Source organism: Pleuronectes platessa, chromosome 18 (assembly GCF_947347685.1).
Source record: "Pleuronectes platessa chromosome 18, fPlePla1.1, whole genome shotgun sequence".
Classification (NCBI taxonomy): Eukaryota; Metazoa; Chordata; class Actinopteri; order Pleuronectiformes; family Pleuronectidae; genus Pleuronectes; species Pleuronectes platessa.
The window spans coordinates 11,456,299-11,478,247 of NC_070643.1; the positions used below are offsets into that span (position 1 = coordinate 11,456,299).

Here is a 21,949-nt window from a genome sequence, read left to right on the forward strand (position 1 = left end):
CCCCCCCCCCACACAAACACACACACACTGATAAACTGCATAAAAACACACATGCAACATGCCACTCAGATACACTTTCAAATCATGGACTTTTTATTCACTATTTACCAATTAATAACATTTGTACAAATCAAACATCTCCTCCACAATGTGAAGTGGAAATAAAAACAAAAACGTTTAACCAGTGATTCACTCAATTTGCAATTTTTTTTTTCAATCGCGATTTTCTTCCCTCAGATACGGGTTGTCCTCCTCGGCCACCGTATGCTATCGTGGCGTTTCCCTGCTGAGTGAAGTGTCAGTGAACCTGAGACCTGTTATCTGTCAGTTCCACGGAATCGAACCAGGCTCATCACACACACAGAAACACACAGCGGACCGTGTTTCCTGTAGCGGTTCAGGATGAGACGCGCCAATCTGGGTGAGAAACAAACCTTCACGTTCCTGTTTCTTAAGCTAACCCTTAGCTTGTTTGCTAACGCTAGCCGGTGTTGTGATGCGATGTTATTAGCGGGGTGTCGGTGGACTGACGTGGGATCAGTGATGCTGTGTTAACCGTGGTTGTGTCCCGTGCAGGTGAAACAGGCCCCGGGGGGTATGTGGCCAGCGGGTACAGTGTTCACGAGGAGGAGAACGAGCACCTGCAGGAGGGACTAAGAGCCAAAGTCACCGCGTTGAAGAGTGTGAGTTTCACCTGATGACGCGAATCAGCTGCTGGGGACACGAGTGTGTGTGTGTGACATTAATGTTGTGATACTGGTTTCCACAGCTGACTATCGACATCGGAACGGAAGTCAAATACCAGAATAAAATGCTGGAGGAGATGGTGAGTTCCGCTTCAATACTGAAACTAAATATCAACAGTAAATATGCATATGCAGATACTTGTATTAAAAACCAGTCCTACACAGTGCAATAATACTTCCTCAAAAGTACAGATATATGATATTGTGTAATTTATTTCATGTGACATATGTAGTGTCCCAAATGCCCACTATGCAAATATCTCCTTACCAACGCTGTTATTAAATGTAGTCGAGTTCAGAAAGTACATTACTTCTATCTGGAATGAAGTATAGTACATATAGTAAGTAAGTTACGTGACTTAAAAGTAAAATATGTTATGTTTTGTATTTTATAACTATACTCATTTAGAACACATCCTCTCTTGCAAAGAAATGTGCTGCATTTCAAATACTAAGAAAGTGAATCTATTAGAATTTTGTGTAGTTTAATCTATATTTTCACTGGCTGAGTCACGTATTTAGGGTGTAAAAAGTACTAAAATACCAAATAACTACTTAACAAAGCTGCTATTAAATGTAATAATCCAGAAAGTAAATTGCTTCTATCTGAAATGTGGTATAATTAATGAAATTACTCAATGTGTGCTTTTATACAAACTGAATATTTTTTAGGTTTGTATTAGATTTCCTTTTTTATATTTGGGGGGGTGGGTTCTGTGTAAGCCATCGCTGGTTTTGTCTGAACCCCATACATATTTTTAACACTTCCTAATATGTATTTATGTTGTATGAAATAAACTAAACTAAATTAAAGTTAACCAAATATAGTAAATTCAATTGGTTACATTCCGCCGTTGTAAGATATGAATCGAAAGTGGACTGTATTTATTAAGAACTTTTCTAGTCACCTTTACTCACACAGACTGTAGGAGCCAGGTTTTGACCTACTGGTTAGTGGCCGCTCTGTCTCCTGAGCTGCCTGTTACATAACAATTATCATTATCATGATCATTTTCTGGACTTGGGACTTTTACGTATCTCTTTCCCACACTAGGACTCAGACTTTGACTCGACCGGTGGCCTGCTCGGTGCCACCATTGGCAGAGTGAAGCAGCTGTCCAGAGGCAGTCAGACCAAGCTGCTGTGCTACATGCTGCTCTTCTGCTTCTTCGTCTTCTTCGTCCTGTACTGGTTCATCAAGCTGAGGTGATCGGAGGAACCTCCTAGAGTTGGCCCTTTGTAACTTCACATCTCCCTCCTCCCACAGTCGCTGCTGCGTCTCAAAACTAGACCAGCATGATTCTGAGGATGATGATGACAGGCAGGGGTTTCAAAATAAAGTGTTCAGCTTTACAGGGGGCCAGTGTCTGTGAGCATTTCATACCAAGACCCCAAAATAGAGTCAAGAAAGGACAGATGCTATCTGATGTCTTAAACAGTAAAACTAGTTTAGGAAGTTGAAACGGTCTGAGGTGATAACTGATCACATGTGTCACGTACACCCTAAGTGGATGATACCAGTATTTGTATGTCCTAACAGCCCAATATACCTAAAGTGAGAAGATGAGAATACATGAAACCTAATATAACTGGAGAAGATACTGAGTCAGACACCTTACAGCAACAGATCTGTGGATTAGTTTTTCCACCACAGCCTTTGCTTGGTGACTAATAATAACTATTGTTCATGAAAGTGCTAACATTGTAGAATGTTAAAGGAAATAAACTGGTGTATTTTTGATTCAAGAATGAACGGAAACACCAAGATTTGTCAAACAGTAAGCAACCATGTCCTTCATTACTGTTCTAATTGTTGTAAAAATGTTTTTTTTAATGTAAATAAAGACGTTTTATGCAATGTATTGACCATTGTACGCTATTTAAACATATAGAGAAAAATACAATGAAAAGAAGAAACTGAACTTGGACGGATATCTTTGTCACAGACTGCCAGAATCCTTTCTGGTCATTTATCTACACAGCCACTTTATACACACAACTTAGCTCATCTATCTAAAAATAAATTTAGTCGTAGAATTAAATATTAATCAATCTTTACCATAGCACACTACAAATGCCTTAATAAACTTCATTATTCTGTGTTTGAGCACGAGTTTCATTCAGACCAGTTTTGTTAGAACAAAGGCAAACCGAGTTGAAGAGAATCAGAACTGCACTTAGGTGATCTGTAAGTCCGTTTCAACAATTAGCTCATTATGAGCAGAGCTGCGGCATCAGTCTCAGTGTCAGCTGTTGATGACATCACTTCCTGGGAAGCGTGTCCATGTATTTGCATATGATTCCCAGCATGACCTCATCAGCCCCTCCACCAATCGACATTAACCGGGAATCCCTGTGGAAAGGACAAAGTTAATACAGTCGAGGGTTGGTGCAACAGTATGTTTTGCTGCTACATTATTTGCCCCGCCACTAGGTGTCCCACTAGAGTAAAGTACCGGCTCAGACAATCTACATCAAACGCTGTTTCTTGATTAGACATTGAATAAACAAGGTCAGAGGCTTCCTGTAGCGAAGTGTTGGCCTTTGTTTATTCAGAGTGTAATCACGTAAACTTCACTGCACGACTTCGAGAATTTAATTGATTATTTGATCGCATGCTGTGTTTCCGTGGCAACCATCAATTAGTCTGATTTCAGCTTTATTGTGAAGGAATTCAAAGGTCTGTATTTATCTATTTAAAAAGTGCTTTTCAAGTCTTGATGACTGCTCACAGGGCTTCACAGGAACAGGTTATTGCCATTCACCTATACATTCATACAGTCTATGAGCAGCACTTTTGGTATGAGGGGCAATTTGCAGTTAAGTATCTTGCCTAAGGGCACTTTGGCATGCAGATTGGAAAGACCGGGATCGCACCGCAGACCTTCTGGTTAGAGGACGACTGCCCCCTCAGCCACAGCCGCCCCTGAATTAGCCTTTGACATCATTTAAAATACATTGACCGAAAACTTAATTGAGATTTTGCCAGCTGGGGAGACTGCTGTTGCCATAGAAACATCACCATGTTCACAACAAAGAGCACACCGTTGGCAGCCCAATAGAAAACCGGTTGGATCCGAACCTTCATTAGCGGTTTATCATTTGTTTGTTTGGAACGATGTCAACAAAGTGCAAAATAATGAAACTGAACATCGCAGTACAATGTGTTATAAACCTTTGTAAACAAACTTTTACAGATATATTGTTCGTCTCATCGGTCTCACCTGTAAAATCTGCTGACCATCACTTCACTGGTGAAACCCATCCCTCCCCAGAACTGGAGACAGCTGTCCCCCAGTTCTCTGGCCAGACGACCCCCCTTCAATTTGGCCATGGACGCCAACTTGGTGACATCATTACCTTTGATGTACAATGCTGCGAAAAGATGTATACGAAAGGAAAAGAGAAGTAAGAATGTATGGAGGAGCACATCAACGATGAAGAGTCATTGGTGTTTTTCCAACTTCGATATTTTACCCGTACAACTGATCAATGCTTCGATTAAAGAAGAGGAACTTGTGTGAACTTTGTGATTTCTCCTGTTCGGTATGTGAGGAGTTTATTTGTGTGTTTGATATGAAACCTACCTGTTTACAAACACATGCAAAAGCTTTGATTTCTTACTGGCATCAGATGCATGAATTTATATGAAGCTGCTCCACACTGAAGTGATTATAAACCAGTCTAATACAAGGATAACTGTTGACCTTTATTCAGAATTTGAAAAGCTGCGCACAGTCTGTCTGATGTAGCTGTAATGGAAAACTAATGACTTTTACATACAGAGCATTTTCTAACAGAAAGAATGTGACCAATTTTGTTCTAAGGGAATAAAATACACAGCATTTAACTGAAGTAATAAGTAGATAATGACATTTCATGGAAAAACATAAAAGCGATGGTAGGATAGATCTGAAAATATCGCTTGGAATCTCATTTCGATTGAATAGTAGGAAATAGTCGAATAGAAAGTAATCTGAATCACTGACTGAAACTCTTCCTTGTGTTGCTGTGTCAGTCAAGTAGTAACCAGTTGTGATGCTAACACCACCAGTGATTGTGCTTTCTACAGCCAGATAATCACAGACATGTCTCACTACCTAACACTGAGCTGTCCTCCTGCCCGGTGCCCTCTTGTCTTTAAAAACAGACCTGCTGGACATATCAGCCACTCAGGGCTAGTTTGGCAGTCACATCATCGTTGTAGAGTTCAGACGATGTCAGACTTTGCTACAGACGCCTTGGTCTTATCTGTGGTAACGTGTTCCCAGAGGACACGTGTCTGCAATCACTGGCTGGGATTTTCCTAAAATACTACACATGCAAATCAAGCTGGGTTGTTCCCTATTCAGACTTTTATGAGTATTTTAATGATGTGTTATCTCTTTTAAGAAAATCACCTCAATATGGAAAACAGGGGATGTTCCAGATATATATTTGGAAAATAAAGTTTTTTTTAACCCACCGACTGTTCTCATTACGTTACTCAATCGTCTCCATGCTCTGAACCAAACCTGGTAGATGCTCAGAGGGAACAGAGCCGCCCAGATGCAGCAAACACGTACGTTAATCGTTCTTTTGTTGTTATGCCTTCCCTCTTATCAGGTGACCCTACCTGTAGCGCAGTGGAGGAGGGAGCGGAGGAGCTCAACCTCCGTCTGCAGCTCAGCCAACCTGAAGTGAACCACCTGGTTGTGGAGGACGGGCTGCTTGAAGATCTTCCTCTGCTTCGTGTACTTGATGGTGTCCTGAATGACGTTGTCCATCATTGTCAGGACTAGAGATGTAGAGATCGGAGAGACAGAGAGAAAGAGGGGATGGCAGGTTTTACTGGATGCCAACAGCTGTGAATATTTGTTCTTTATGTCTCTTATTTTTACGCCTCCGCACCATCTGTTCGTCCAATTGTTGCGAGCAGGATATCTCATGAACGCTTTTAGGGAATTTCTGGGACTCATGGATCAACAGGTTCGATTTTGGTGGTCAAAGGTCAGTGACCTCTGAAAGCACAGTTTTTGCATGTCCTTGTTTTTGCCTTATCTCTCCAGCGCCGTCAAATAATCCTTTTCACATTTGACACAAACATTCAAATGAACTTGGATTTCATTTTGGATCAAAGGTCAAGGTCACAGTGGCTTCAAAATACTCCTGTGATATCTCAGGACTGCTTGAGATAATTACTTCAACTTTTGATCAGTTGTCACTTGGAGTCAAAGAAAAAGTGATTATGTTTCACTGGTCGGAGGGCCAAAGGTCACAGTGACATAATATGAATTTGGAAAAGTATTTAGAAGTATGTACACAGAAACTGCACTGGCATACGCCTGCAGTGCAGTAATTCTAGTTTTATTATGATGAATAAAACCAGACAGACTAACACATCAGTGTCAGTGATATCACATACTTTCACCTCGGCTTTATTTCGACATTTTCATTATGTCTGCCAAAGAAAATATTGGCTCATCCCCGAATCCGATTATTAAAGGCAAACAGCTTTTTTAAAAGAGACTAATGGCTTAAAATATGTGACTTGAACTTACTGGAAACTAACATCAAAACAGGAGTCAGAGCACAAACTGTTCATTTTCATTTTCAATCCGGAGGAGGCAGATGAGATTCGGCGGAAGACCGATGAGTAAAATGAGTGAAAGATAAAGTGAGAAATTAAAGTAAACTGGGAATGATGACGTCAGATGACAGGATGTGCCTGGGAGATTTGGATCAACAAAGTAAAGCTCACTCACTATTGGCCACTGCCCACAGCCGCTCTTCCTGGAACTGAAGCATCTGGTAAGTGAAGCCCATGCCTTCCTCACCGATGATGTTCTTGCAGGGCACACGGACGTCATCGAAGAAAACCTCTGCTGTGTCCGATGACCACATACCCAGTTTCTCAATCTTGCGGGCAATGTGCACTCCTACGGTGGGAAAAAAAGGAAAAGAAAATAATCATAATAATCATGTGCACTAACTGAAACAAATGCTATTTAAAGAATGGATGTGCAAACATTGTCGAGAGGCCGAACATTCTGAAAGGTTCCGTCCCTGCCAGGCTGCCTGCTTATTGTAAAAAATGACCAAAGCCTTTTTCTGACATGAACGCCAAAGAAATCGGGTCCAGACATTATTTTCACGTGTGAACAACACAGCAGGAGATTGTCAGGGGCCGACACGTTCACAACAACAGGAACACGTCTGGAACATCGAGGCGAGGGGTGGCGTCTGGGTAGAGCTGCAGGACATGACGAATGCATTAAGCTGCAGAAATTACTTGTTTTTGTAGCAGCACATCAACACCAGCGCCAACCTTCATCACCGATAGGTCTCGGATTTTGTTGTCTTTTCATGTTGATATCTTTGTTGGCATATTCTCTGTGTATTGAACCTCTTTTTCATCCTAAGATATTTGTGTTATTTTCGTTGCTTTCACTTTGGCGTGTATGTTGTGTTTGAAACATCATCAACACGTCGTCTCTGGACGTTTTCCTTCTCACGTGGAGTCACTCTGACATTTTACCGACATTTTACTAGGGGACTTGAAGGACAAGTTCTAATAAATATCTGGAGCAACAGACTGGGACGTTGGCTCTCACATGCAGCTCCTCTGGACTCCTACCTGGCAGGTTCATGGGCAAACAGATGAGAGACTTGTTCTTGTGTGGGGGCCCGTCACTAGTGTTGGCAAGGAGGCACATCCAGTCCGCCTGGGTGCCGTTGGTGGTCCACATCTTTCCGCCGTTGATCACATATTCATCCCCTTTCCTCACCGCATTGGTCTTAATACCTGAATCAGTGGGTGTGTGAATGTACGGAGAGAGATAGAGGGGGAAGATGAGTGTGAGGACAGAAGGTGAAATGAAAGGTTTCAATGCATGAATGGATTCAAGAGTGTCAAACATAATTCATACCATTTCAGATAAAAGGAGGAAAGATTTGGTGAAATCTAACAACAGTGAGCTTTCAGCATGTTGTCCTCTACTCAGAGATCATCAGTGACAATCTGAGAACAGAACGATGTAATTTCTGGCTCTTCAATCATTTTGCATCATTACTGAATTTAAATAGGTCCCTCAGGGGCTAAAAAAAGAGGAAATTATAATAATAAATGAAAGGAAGATGATGACGGCGAGACGTACTTGAGACATCAGAGCCAGCTCCAACTTCACTAACTCCGAGGCAGGCCACTATGTCCCCCGTGATGGAGGGAAGGAGGAACTCTTTCTTTAGCTCAGCTGAACCAAACCTGCAGAAACACACATGTACAAAGACGTGAACAAACTCTCTGACACGAAGCAGAACTCAAGAGCATCTCCTCTCTCATACGAAGTGAAGTTGTGTAAAAGTCTTTAAATGTTCAGTGTAACTGTAGCAAACAGAACAGCAGGATTTGTGCTCTAAAACAACACTGCCATGTTTCAGGCATTCACAGCTCCAGTGGGACAGAGGATCCTGAAGCCCCATGGTATCCCCCTTTTTGTTTTTGCTGCTCTCTGTGTTTAAACCTTTTCCGGGCGAGTTTAGATCCTCTAATTAAGCTCCAGAGACCCAAAATGTCTGTTTCACAGAATTGTGCCATGTGCCACTGGCAGCTGCTTCCCAGCATGGGGACATCGCACAACAAGCCAAGGCCCTACCCGGGTCAGACAAACAATTACCAAATATATTAACACGCCTACTCTCTGGGGAGGCACTTTGATAAAGGGCTGTGCAACAGGCTGTATTTTTGAACATATAACTGTTAACATATGTGACACAGTTACAGAGGCGTGAACGATAAAGATTTTCACATTAAATTCTACTCGACACATGAAGCCAATTTTTGGTTCAGAGACTGAATAATCAAATGCATGTAATGGACATTAGAGGTAACGGGACCTCCTTACTGATCCCATAAAACAAATTGACTGTTCTATCGGGGGGAAAATGTTCAGGGCTTATCACAGTTATATCTATGCTGTTTAAATGATGTTAGTCATTCGGGAAAACAACAACTGTAATTGAGTGTGTGAGATTATTCTGCATTTGTGCACCAGTTCCATTCAGGATTCTCTGAGACCACTCAGTGATATCACAGCTGAGCACCTTATTTTTTTGTCGTATTTTTTGAAATTTCAGGAAAGACATTTGTCACATGAAAGCAAATAGAAGCCGAGAAAAATATGGGTGTGAAAACTGGACCCTAGGGTTTCCAAAGTTGCATTTGAGACCATAATCAATGGAATGTATGACCCTAATGTCAAGTATGATAAATATGAACAAATATCAGAACCAAATAATCTCGAAAACAACAGGTAGAGACAGTAGTAACACGATATCCAGGATAAACAGGGTGTCAGTTGTTAACATGGGTGTCAATACAAGCAATGCTTTTTTTCTCATTTCAAAATGAGAAACAGGCATGTAGGAAGAAAGGGTTTGAAAAGCCACAAGCGGCTCCAGAGCTGGTGTGAAAAAGCAGAGACATCGCTGCCTGAATCACTGATGAGGGGTGACTCATGCTAAGGAAAGGCAGCGGTGGAGGGAGACGAGTTACACACACACAACATGTGCAACTACCTGAGGACATAGCAGCCAAGCCAAACTATTAAAGAGTTGACGTGAGAGGGTGAAATAAAAAAACGCTGGAATCCAGTTATGCAACACTACTGTGTGTCTCTGGGACTGTACCTGGCCAACGCAGGAGTAGTCATGTCAGTTTGAACGCCGATGGCCATGGGGATGCCTCCACAGTGGATGTTGCCCAGCTCCTCTGCCACTGCGACACTGTAGCTGAAGTCCAGACCCATGCCTCCATATTCTGCACATGGACAAAAAATACACTGGTACCGCTGACAGTTCACTGTACAATTGCAGGCAGAGATTATTTTCCCATTTGCAATTCAGTTGAAAGAAGAAGAAACGTTGCCTTGAGTTTTCATCGGTTGGCTAATAAAAGCAGCCGATATGCACCAATATAATCTTTTATTTTACAGAATATAAATATTTATATAAGTTTATTTCATTCATCGACCAAACAAAACTGTTCAATTGCAAAGTTTGAATGAAAAGGAGGAGAAAGAAGAAGAATCTTCTATAATCTGCCCGTCTTTCACAAGACATTGATTAACAAAGCAAAAAATAAACAATGCAGAAAAGATGTGCATTTGTGTTTACATTTTATATGAACAAATGATGTTCCTTTTCCTTCTTATTTTCTGGGTATTTAGCCTTTATTTGATAGGACTCAATTAGGTGTGTGAGGAGAGGAGAGAGGGAAGACACGCAGTGAAGCACCTGGTCTGAACTGAACCTGCAGCTGCTAAGGACTCAAGCCTAACCCTAAATACATCCCATAGTCCTACCGCTACCGTCCCTGCATGTCTCCCCTTCATCTGCAGCGATTTAACTACAATACAATCAGTGCCTTCTGCACACATACACACACAGACACAATGCACACTGTTATTCGTACATGACTTTCTGAAGTGATCTGTTGGCACCGTATCATGCACTCTAATTGATGACGGGATGTTATCATTAATTGCTGTAGCTGTAATTATGTGTAAAAAGCCACTGCTGGGAGATGAGCAGTGCGAACAGCGGATGAGGTCCCCCGTCATCTCAGTGTCATCTCACATCTTCTGCTTTGTGTATGAAACCTGATTCTGATCTCTTTAACAAGCCCATTTACTGAATAAGTCAAAAATGGACGTCTATGTCTTTCATTATGACAGTGGAAACATTTGCTCAGACCCCAGGTCGTTAATGGAGTGGAGCAGTGCATTATAAACCATGTTTAAAACAGCGATTTGTGGCACTTATCTTGATAAAGAGCCATCTCTACACCTTTCCTTTGCCTTTGATCATCAAATGCAGCATCCATCGTGAATTAAATAGCCTGGGCTTATACTCATACATTCTTTTCTTTTCTGCCAGACACTCTAACAGCTAATGTTCCCACTTACATACTGCATTTCACTGGTAAACATCCAAGCATCCAAAACCTGTCAAAATAAATCATTATGAAAACGAAGGATCTCTGCGCAGCACAATTAGATTGGACCACAGCATCTCATGCTGGTGACAGCTATTCATGTAGGACAAAATCTTTTGATGGTAAAGTCCCGACAGCCGAAAGTCAAATCTGAGCATCTGTGAAATGCTCTGTGCTCAGTTTTTGGGTGATGGATACAAAATGCTGACTGACAGTGAATAATTATTAGCAAATGGATGACATTGAGGCTTGTTACGCTAAGAAAGTGATTTAATATCACCTGTCAGGCTAGTTATCGCGTAAAGAATAGCAAAGTGAAGCAGACTGTCTACAGAACGGGATTTGTAAAAAGCAAGCGAAAGAAATGGGGACAGAGAAAAAAGGGGCGATACAGTGGGATAAGCAAACAAGGGAGTGGGGAGAGAGAAAATAAGAGGAAACAGGTGTAGCTTTGCGGTGATAAGTCTCTGAGCGGCGGAAACCCCGCTGAGGTTAATGTGGATGAAGGGAAGCGGTGAGGTTTATCCCACTTTAAACATAACAGCAGGCCGCCTGGTTGAACAAGCAAGCAAGGAGAAAAGCTAACTCAATTCTGTCACATATGTTGATCCCCTACACACATCGTGAGTTTGTGCTGAGCAGCAGATGCTCCTCGACACATTTGTGGTCAGGTGGAGGATAGAGAGGGAGAGACGCTGCCTCTTTCATGTGATTTTCTATCTCTTCATAAATAAAAAAATAAAATAATTTCACAGAAATTTTATTATTTTACTTTATTTACTATTATTATTTGCTGTTTTTCTCAATAAATTTGCAATGCAATAACAATTCAGTAAATTGCTTTTATTTAAAAGGTAGATTTGAATTGAAATTACTACAACAGGAAATTATTTATAGTTATAATTTAAGAAGAATCATTCAATACATTTTTGGTATTGAATGTTAAACTTAATTTAGTTCTATGTTAAAATACAAATATTACACATTCTCAAGCTGACTGTGTGTATTTGTATTTGCATCTGTATTTAAAAAAAGATGTAGAGCAACTATATACATATATACATTTTCTTTTTACTGTAGTCTGACAGTCGGTTTTTGCCAACCTTTACTAGCAGATTTTTTTGGGGGGGTTCTTTTTACAGTGTAAAATGGAGATGTTCTCAATTCGCAATAACAAACGATGCTTTTGATCAGATGAAGACTGTTCACGGTGTTGCTCAAGAAGAAGAGAAAACTGTGTTGGCTGTCAGGGTTTTATCTGTCTGGCAGGAGACGAGGTCATTGCCATGGTGTGAACAGCGGATACCTGCGGATGTCAGCACAGAGGAAAACCGGCAGGGAGCCAGGGGTCATCCCTGTCTTCTCCCTCAACATGGCTGCCTGGGGAAAACTTCCTGTTCTCGTGTTTTGAAAGGTTATAATGTCTTTCCTTGTTCATGGGAAAGGGAAGAAAGTAGCTGTCCAGTTTTCGCCTCTCCGGACTAAATGGACACACTGTCCCGCTCCTCGAGTTGTCGACAGAAAGATATTTCCTTTTTCAAATATGTGGCAATAAATTTAGAGCACTGCACTTCATCATCTACTGCCAGAGCTCTGTTGTTTTCCTCCCTCATTTAATGGCATCATTGCCTATAAGGGAGCTCTAATTGGGAATTATGTGTTATGGCCATTTTGAAATGTTAACTGACGGCTATGATAACAGACAGCTTCTATTAGGCAACATCTTTACAACTCATTTTATAATTGAAACAACAGAGTGAGATAACGTTTGTGTAGAATGGAGCATCTAAAGGCAGATAACATTCAAACAGAATATCAAGACAACGCCACTTAATTAGCTAGATGAGTAGATAAATACTTTATTGATCCAGAGAGAAATTGAATTATGGATCAGTTCTAAAACAAGTGGATTTGCATTATCAATAAATTACAACCTCTCACCACAATTGCAGGTGTTTTGTTTTTATTACATACATAAGTGTTTTAAGGGCTCAGTCATTTGCTCAAGGCCTTTACTACGAGTTTTTTCAATTTTTATTGTATTTGACTCGAGTACCTTTCTGATCAAGCGCAGCCACCCACCTGATCCGTCATCTCTCCATTGAACAGGCTCTTTAATCCCTATTCCCTATTCACCCAGGGCCTCTAAATCAATTAATAACACAGTGCTGAGGTCGTCTGAGAGTATACCTCATTAGTCAGCACTGCGGTAATGGGACAAGTCTGAAGTAGCTACACTATTAACTGAAGAATTATGGTGCCCGCTTTGGTCATTCATAATATTGTAGAGAATATTATATCATATTACAGCAAAAATGACCAGAGAGAGCCCAAATCCAGAACATGATAACTGAGCAACTGCTTTTTATCTTATGACCACACAATGTTCACATATTAGCAGATTTTTATGAGAAGATTTTACATTTTATTGCCAGACTTGAATGTGTAATGTAAAACTTTTTTCTTCAATGTCTTAAAACAACCAGACCTTTTACATACTTTGTTGACTTGTGTACTTACATTATCAAACATGTTTCAGACAATGTTCAAACCCAGAGAAATCCCGGATCTTATTAAACGTCTCGTTTTGGTCATCTTTCAATAGAATCAAATCCAGTGACTAGAATCAGGTCAATTTAAACTGATAGTAGTCGAGTATAACTGTCCCTCTGTTGTCATTTTCTAGATATTATTTAATAAATGTAAATCTAAAGCATGTTCCTGGTGCTGTTGATCAAGCACCTGATAGTACAATGTGTTTTCACACGGTCTTCTGCTGGGCTGCTGCTGCTCCTCTCTAATCCTGGCGACTAATGCTTGAGGCTTGTTGAACTCAGCACATTTTAATTCCCTAGCTCTTCGTCTTCTGTGACCTACCACCCCTGTGGTGGAGTCTTCTTCACAGGACTCGCCGTGCAACGTTACTGTGAACAGATTTGTTCATTTCAGTATCAGTTGTCGGATAATCCACAACATCCGTTTTTACTACAGTGATACTATCAACGTGAGACAAAGATAATAGTAAAAGCAGGAGAACTCGCTGAGATTATTAAAGCGATTACTCTGAAATCAAATATGACAAACACTCCCTCATACATCTCTTCACATATTCAAAATAAGTTCAACTTCACAACCACAAATATGTGGTCCTCCTCTACTGTACAGCACTCATCCCACTCCCTCCTCCGGCCCAAACGCATCCCAGCTGGGTAAACATCTGGAAATGGTCTATACTGTAGCAGACAGCTGTTGTGGGGAGATGCTGTGACACCGGCACCCATCATCACAGTGGGAACATTTCAGAAACCAGACCAACTGTAATGTATGGCTGTCAAACGGAGCCAAAATGTGCGGAACATGAATTCAGCTGTGAAAAAAGACCTGCCAAGTGCTCAGTGGAGCGGAGGTGGTCAAGTCTGTGCTCACGCTGACGGATCCCTCCGTTTCTAATCTATTGAAGTGTGTTTGGATTCACCCACTCTGTTTCAGGGAAATTTAAATTGTAACTCTGAGTAACTTCTATGCATGTGTAGTCACTGGTAAAAAATGTTCCATCATTAAAACCATTAAAAAGACCTTTCAGACATATGACTGGTCATGTATTAGTCTTCATTTCTGTGTTAGTTATCTACTCGAATTCCCAGGAAAACAAATAGGCTTAAGTCTGTGCCAGAGATTGCCCTTTTAAACTTACACTGTAAAAGGAAAGTGTTAACCAACTTTAATGTCTTCAGTTGGGAACACACACATGAATTTAGTAAAAAAGTTACATATACACAATTGGTAACTGTACTTTAAAAAACTTGTTTCATTTCCATGTTGCCAAATGAAGCAATTTCTTTTTATATTTGGCAAAAGAAAATACTCAGGTATACTGTCAAAATACTTTCAGGATATATACAACTCATACACCATTGAGACACTAACGTGGGATGGACAAATATTCAGCAAGCACAGGCAAGGAATTGGCGTGTAGCTATTTTTAATGCTCTTTAATAAATTAATCAAATGTTATTTGAATAGCCTGTATTCAAGAATCACAATTTTCCTCAGAAGGCTTGATCTGTACAAGATGCAATATCCTCCGTCCATATCCCTCGACTACAGGGATGAAGACAATAAATAACTATATCACTATATTATTTCAGTATCAATTTGTGAACTCTAAAGCCTTCTGTGAGACACAACAGGCTAAAGAGTTTCTTCAGTTTATTTGGACTGGTCCTTATCATTTGCAGGAAGGTTCATTATCTCCTTAGATCCTTTCAAGCATTTCTCAAAGTACAAAAATGCTTCTGGGTCTTTAAATCAAACAGATTTTTTCTTATCTCTGTGCTTGCGATAAAGCTCCCAATCTCACAAGATTAATTTATGAGTTATCTCCAATAAAAACACAAAAATGTCATCTTAAATTTCACCTCAGAGTCAAAGGGGTACGAGGCTATCCCAGCATGCACTGCCAGTCAATTACAGATCTAACAAAGATACAGGTGGTCAAACAAACCCAGACTTTCACTGCTGTGGGCAATTAGATGGCAAACTCAGTTTCCCATCCACCAGGGAAATTAAACTTTACCTTGGAGGTTATCACTATTGAGCAGCTGCATTACTCTAATGTTTGCCTATGAGAGTGAATGTGCTACATTTGTAAAGACAAACATCTGAAACTCTTACCGACTGGCTTGTTGACTCCCAGGAAGCCGGCACTACCTAAGATCTTGAAGATTTTGTGGGCTGGAAACTTGCCCTCCGCTTCCCACTGATCTACATGGGGGTTGATCTCCTGGTCGATAATCTAAGGCACAAACACAACAGGGGAAACGTATATATTTAAGCATGTTTATGTGTAACAGTGTTTATTCAATTTAACATTTATATTTTAAACCTTAACATGATCCTGACAACAAACACAAGCCCTGTTATTCCATCTCCTGTCGCCCATAGGACCAAAACTATGTAAATGAAGAGTTAAAAAAAAACCACACATGTATACAATGATTGGTTTTCCAGCTACGTTGCATTCATCTTAACTTAAGTCTATGTAATCTATCCGTAGCAGACAGCAAGATATGGTATAACATATCAATGAATAGAAAGCAGGCTGGGAAACCGCATTAAATGGTGAATGTGTAACAATGACAATGATGCATGGATACAGTGATGCAATGCATGGGATGCCATTTCCTGTATGTACATGTTATCAGTCTCCTACTGATAACCACGGCTTGGCTGGTGACACGTAATACGACAACTGCAGGCTCATAAGACAATGAAGAACAGCTTTAATTTCACTCCAGGTCGATTTGGTGCAGTAAAAAAATGCAAGAAAAACTAAATAACAGAATTGTAGGACTGATACTGATGCTTTTGTGCTGGCACAGCTGGCAGCCGATGCTCTGCTGATCGTTGGCGTCCTTGCATTCGACCATTCATACGCCAGTTTTTAAATGACTCAGAGTTGATCCCCACCATTCTCTCCTTGGCAGGGTAGGAAACCCAACAAGTGAAAGTAAAGCTCGGTGCTGAAACCCAAAGTAATGACATTCCTTCTGGGTCAGCAGCCATTGCATCTGTTCCGCCACAAACCCTGAGAAACACAACTGTCTGAAAAATGAGGGAATAATAAGAAAGCAACACATTTGCAGCTTTGGTACAATTTACATCATGAGAGCTGAATGAAGTTAAAGCAAGGGTTGGAAAAGCTCAAAAGAGAAGGCTACAGTTAAAAAATACACAAACGATACATCCCAGCCCCTCTCGTCCAAGCTATGCCCCCAAAAAACACAAACGTACACTGACAACTGATAGAAGCCAACTTCCCTGATTCACTACAGAGTGTATCTCTACGACAGGAGACTCGGGACATACGCAGCTAGGGTATGGGCAAGGGAGGTCTTGAAGTGACAGACAGGTACGCCAGCGAACCAATCATTTCATTTGGACCAAATTTATCACACTTTTGAGAAGTTCACAGCCCCCCCCAGCTTTTTTCAGACCCCTTTCCTTATTGATAGTTATCGGGACGTGAAGAGGATTTCGACAACAAAAAGTTGTTTCCGAAACAATTTACCAGCCTTACGTGACAAAACATTTAACTGGCCGATATTTAACAAAAGCATCATATTCATTTCACAGAATAAAATAATGCATTGAATTTACAAGGAAGGATTCAAGCGATCATGTAACTGAATTTTACATAATCTTCTTCGAAGGTAATAGGTACTTTTATTTTGTCAGCTTCACCGGTGTATACAACTAGGGGCCAGGTTTTACAAGTCGTGACCGAGAAGTCGACAGGAAGAGAAGAGTGGATTACCACCTGTCTTTGAAATGAGTGTGTGAATGAACGGACATTTAGTGCAATGACTCAATCTGAGCACAATGAAGGGGTCCGCAGCTGGAGAAGCACTTATGACTGACCAATCTATTGAGGCTCTCATACTGGGATACTTTTTGCTGGGAACTCAAGCTGCTTCACAAGGAGCAGAGCTGTGAGAGCTGGGGTGACGGCTACAGTTAGTGTGAGATTAGTTTTGACAGTGTTTCTTATCTTTTTACAATTCTACCTGGCACAGCAAGCAACAGGATGTTTTAAAGCCGAGTGCGTCAACAAAAGTTCCCACAAAACAGTTCTAAGTGCCGTCCCTGGCATTTAAACGATTTAAAAATAAAACGTACGTGCTGTGACTTCCCTTGTCTGTTTCTTGCTGAGTGCTTTTCAAATTAAAATGTCCTCAAACAAATGGCTTTGCACTTGTCGGCAAAAATATTAAAACAACTATTACTTGTGCAATATTGAAGTTACTCATTCAAATGTGTCATTCTTAATGGGCTATGGCTTCAACAAACCCATGCTGGTCGGCTCCACAACAGCGTCTCCTTGCTCAGTGCAATGGGCTCTTAATGGAGGGTGAAGCCGATGAAAAGCAACGATTAAAACAGATTAGGCATTTAGTTGAAACATGGAACATCAAATTTAAGCCAATAAAAGGAGTTAAATGAGCCACGTGCAATAAAGTGGATCATGAAAAATTAACCACAATTGATCATTCTCTTCATCCAGTTTAGCTTTACACCTCAGCTAGAGTGAAAGTGCAACCGTCAGCTGGACTAGATTAAAAAAAACAAAGAGCTGAAGAAGATATCTCAATTGTTTTTTCCAGGGTTGCAACACGCTATGCAAACTCATCTATTTCTTCCAAAACACACAAAGCCAGAGCGGCCAGCCATTTGACCAGCCAAGGAAAACATGGTGCCTGAGGAACCATCTGAACACAAGGCAGACAGAAAACATGGACATGCCTTCAACAGACATACAGGCTGCACATCTGGGCCTGAATCTGTGGAAATAAAACTTTAAACACAACAACTTGCACATTACACAGGTCCTTCTCTGTTTCCCTTTATCCCCGAAATAAAGTAGACTTTGTTCAAAGTTCAAATCCGGACGACCGGAAGGGAGGGGAGATGAGCTGCTGCAACGGAAACATAAAAGGTCAATCAGGGAGTAATCCTACATCTCTTCACAAAGGTTACTTTGGACCATCTGTGTTGCATACCAGAACATTTCACATCCCCAGCCTGCCATGTAGTAAGACAGGGTCAAGGACATTGGGTTATCAGGCCTTTCAATGAGAGGAGATTCTGACCTCATCCCCTGGCACCCAGGATTACTCCACATGAAGAAAGACACTGGGCTGCACAAAAAAAACGACTTGCAAAGAGCTGGTCAACAGTAAAGAAAAACAAATGTCTACCGTGCAAGTGGTAAATGAGGTGTCACTTTATTACGACAAAGTGATGTTGGGTGCTTCTCTGACTTATACTTTGGCAGAAACTAAATCTTAGCAGTAGTAGCAACACCAAGATTGAACTCATTCTGAGTACTGTGATGTTTTGGTCTGAACCCGTTCAAGGCCGAGGGAGAACTAACCGAGCCTGACCCGACAGGCACTCTGTTGTTTTGTGTCACTCTGTCCCTAACACGCATGGTTACTGCTTGTTTTCCCCAGTTACAGACATGTGCAGTCTGAACGATTAAATACATAGCCCAGCCAACATGACACACTCCGACCCAAACTTTAATATCGTTTTAGATTTATGTCCACACTCCAATTCCGAAGGACTTCTTAGAAGTAGAATTGTTACTATCTGGAATAAGAACCATTTTAGTATAGTAATTAAATATTACAAGCATTAATTTAGTCTGGTGGCCGAATGGGTTTAATTAAAGTCCAAACAAATTCCATAGGATGGAAACATAAAGGCATATACAAGCCACTTATTTATGTAAGGATGATGTTTAACTTTTAAAACCATAAAATGATATATTAAAAAAAATCAAATGTGTGTGTGTGTGTGTGTGTCTTTTCTTAAAAAAAACCCTTCTAAATAATGGTTGAATATTTCCCAGCAATTGTCAAATAGTATTTTTGCTCGAAATGCCCGTCCCTAACATCCTAGATGTGCCTGGCGACAAAGGTTTTGTTGTATGAAGGGAAATCCCGGTTTGAAACCAAGGGAGGCTGCACATGAATAGACTCTTCCTAGAAACGCTAAGGAAATCACTTTTGGCTCTTTGTCCTTATTAAGGACAGCAGATGACCTTGTACACACACACACACACACCAACTTTGGACAGTTTGATGGGGATGCTCTGGAAGCCTGACTAATTTCTTGGCATGGAAATGCTTTGAATCAGTCTGTAAATGAGCTCATGAATATATATACCCCTCTATGTGAGACACACAACTAGACTGACAAGAGACAACTACAGGATTTCCTATAACCCCCTCTGTATACATCTATAAACACACTACCCTCGAGTGAATTCTTTGAATAAACCCTACTGCCTCAAGTTCCCTTTCCTGCACTACCTACATATTGTTCTGCATTTCCTTTTCACATTTCCATCCCTCCCAATATTCCCAGTGCTGCTTTATTTTCAGCTTTTCTCATATCCTCGGAAGGTTTAGTCACACAACAAGGTTTCCTCCTTTTACCGCAACATTTCCACTAGCTGAGTTAAATTAGTCGCCTGTTGTGTTTTTTGCAGCCTCTGTCTCTGATAACTGTCTGGTAAAATACATCCAATGAGTCAGGCTGATTACGAATACCCCCTTAGATTATTTTTTTTGACCCCCCTAATTTCCATCTACTGATATTTAGTTCCCAAAAAAAAGCTTTTGCTTTGCATTACAGAAATAATTAACGGAATATGTTGATGCAAAGTAAACATATTTTGGTAAAAGGAGTAACACTTACAATGTTGGATTCAGCATTTGGATGAGAAAATACATTTCAATATGAAGCTGAGTATCAACAGGCAAATCCACAGCATCTTCTCACAGTCAACAAATGTTCCCTGAAGCGACATAAAACTGATGAGTCAACATTCACCTCAGAGATACATCCTACTAACAGAGCAACAAATTATGTAGTTTTTTATAGCATCGAGTTCCAACTGAAAATTCCAGTTAAAATGTTTTTTTTGCAGAACTGACATAAACTTAAGTTTGTTGACCCGTCGATGTTTATATTATTTTAGAGTTGTGAGTCCAGAGTGCATCGATTTTCAAAGACAAGCCAAAATGTTGTGTGCATCCAGATCTGTGTCAGCCGCTCCATGATTCCCGGCATGTACCACAAGATGTTAACAATCGGAACTCCAGCTTTCCCAGCAAGAAAGAGCAGCAATGCTGGGTCGACATTAAAGGAGGAATGTTGGAGTGAAGGATGGATAATAAACACATTAAAAGCTTGTACAACAAAGCAGGGTTTGTGGTTAGGTAGTAGCTTCAGGATCTATCGTAATAAAAACTATTATTTCCTATGATCATCATTATAAACTAAAAGACACTCAGAGAGCACCCATGTCCACCAAGTACAAACAGTCTTTTGTAATTTGCATCTGCACCAAATTGCACAAACTCATATATATATATCAGTATATAGTAAAGTATATATAGATGCCTGACTTTTTCCATCCAGATCCATGAGTTATTGTCCTAGAAAACTCGGACATTTTGAAAAACATCCTCTCAAACAATGTTAAAAAAAAATCCTGGACCGTCCTTTAGTTTCAGCATAATCCTGCTGACTAACAAACAAACAAACATAAGATCCTCTGCAGCGGCAATGGGCATTTCAGTCTGATAGACCTGATCACACTATACCTACTTATCTCCTCCTCCTCTCTCTGCTTTGGCAAAACAACTTTAGTTTGTTCATTATCAAACAAGAAAAGCCAATCAAATTCATTGACTGTAAATAACCTGACAATGCAACTACTTCTTAATTACGTCATGTTTCTTTATTTCTTTATATATTATTTTATATTTGTCACACTTAAGTATTGCATGTTACTTATTACTTGCTGACAAAGGATCATCTTAACTCATCTTACTCGTTAGCCTTGAAGCTACAAAGTCCCCCCCTCCAGATCACCTTAAAAACTCCATATATTATAGACTCATTCTAGAATAAACAAACATTATGATGATAAATTAAATGTTGTCTTTAAAACTACAGCCCAGTTAGAGCAGATGTGAAGTAGAAATGGTTTGATAGTTAGAGGTGAACCTCTGTTTGTTATGATGACCTCTCACCCACTTTTCATTCCTGGCCCTCACGGCCCTGTCCCTGTCACTTCCGGTGTAATAAACACAAGTCCTCAGCTAACAAGCACTGACACTGACACATGACAGTCATAAGCGGCTAGCACGTGAGCTAACCCCGCTTTGTTTTGGTTGTAACGCCACTGCGTGCTACACGTTTAGCATCTCGTACCTTCCTGAGGGACTCCCTCAGTGCAAAGTGCTCCTGTGTGTAGAGGACGTGGTCCCCCGCGGTCTCTGCTCCGCTGCCGCTGCCGGGTCTGGACGACGTGTTCTCGGACAAGCGCCTGACTCCAACACGGGAGCTGAACTTGTAGAAGTAGCGGCTGTCAACGCACAGATTCAAGCGCAGGGCTGCTCCGCACAGCGCCATGTCTGTTTACTGTGTGGGCGCATGCGCAGACCGCGGCTCTCACTGGGTAAGAGGGGGAGAGGTGCTGGATTTATCCCGGTTGGTCCCGGGATAAAACCTTAAGGGGATAGATCACCCCAAAAATGAAAATGAACTCATTATCTTCTCACCACCATGCGGATGGAGGGGGGTTGAAGTGTTTGAGTCCACACGACAGTTTTGGAATCTCAGGGGTAAAGAGTGTTGCAGCCAAATCCAAAAC

At 40.8% G+C, this 21,949-nt stretch overlaps 2 protein-coding genes across 2 annotated transcripts; one reads left to right on the forward strand and one right to left on the reverse strand.

The window, feature by feature from the left end:
* The first annotated feature begins 246 nt into the window (after positions 1-246).
* bet1 (Bet1 golgi vesicular membrane trafficking protein) lies at positions 247-2,608 on the forward strand. Its single transcript, XM_053446766.1, has 4 exons — positions 247-421; positions 577-683; positions 770-826; positions 1,801-2,608. The coding sequence occupies exons 1-4, from the start codon at positions 403-405 to the stop codon at positions 1,954-1,956; spliced, it is 339 nt and encodes a 112-aa protein (XP_053302741.1). The 5' UTR covers positions 247-402; the 3' UTR covers positions 1,957-2,608.
* Positions 2,551-21,737, reverse strand: zgc:85777 (uncharacterized protein LOC405871 homolog). Its single transcript, XM_053446765.1, has 9 exons — positions 21,508-21,737; positions 15,394-15,514; positions 9,414-9,543; positions 7,883-7,989; positions 7,363-7,530; positions 6,491-6,664; positions 5,362-5,523; positions 3,971-4,121; positions 2,551-3,099 (listed from the first exon to the last, which is right to left on the reverse strand). The coding sequence occupies exons 1-9, from the start codon at positions 21,706-21,708 to the stop codon at positions 3,009-3,011; spliced, it is 1,305 nt and encodes a 434-aa protein (XP_053302740.1). The 5' UTR covers positions 21,709-21,737; the 3' UTR covers positions 2,551-3,008.
* Positions 21,738-21,949: the final 212 nt, after the last annotated feature.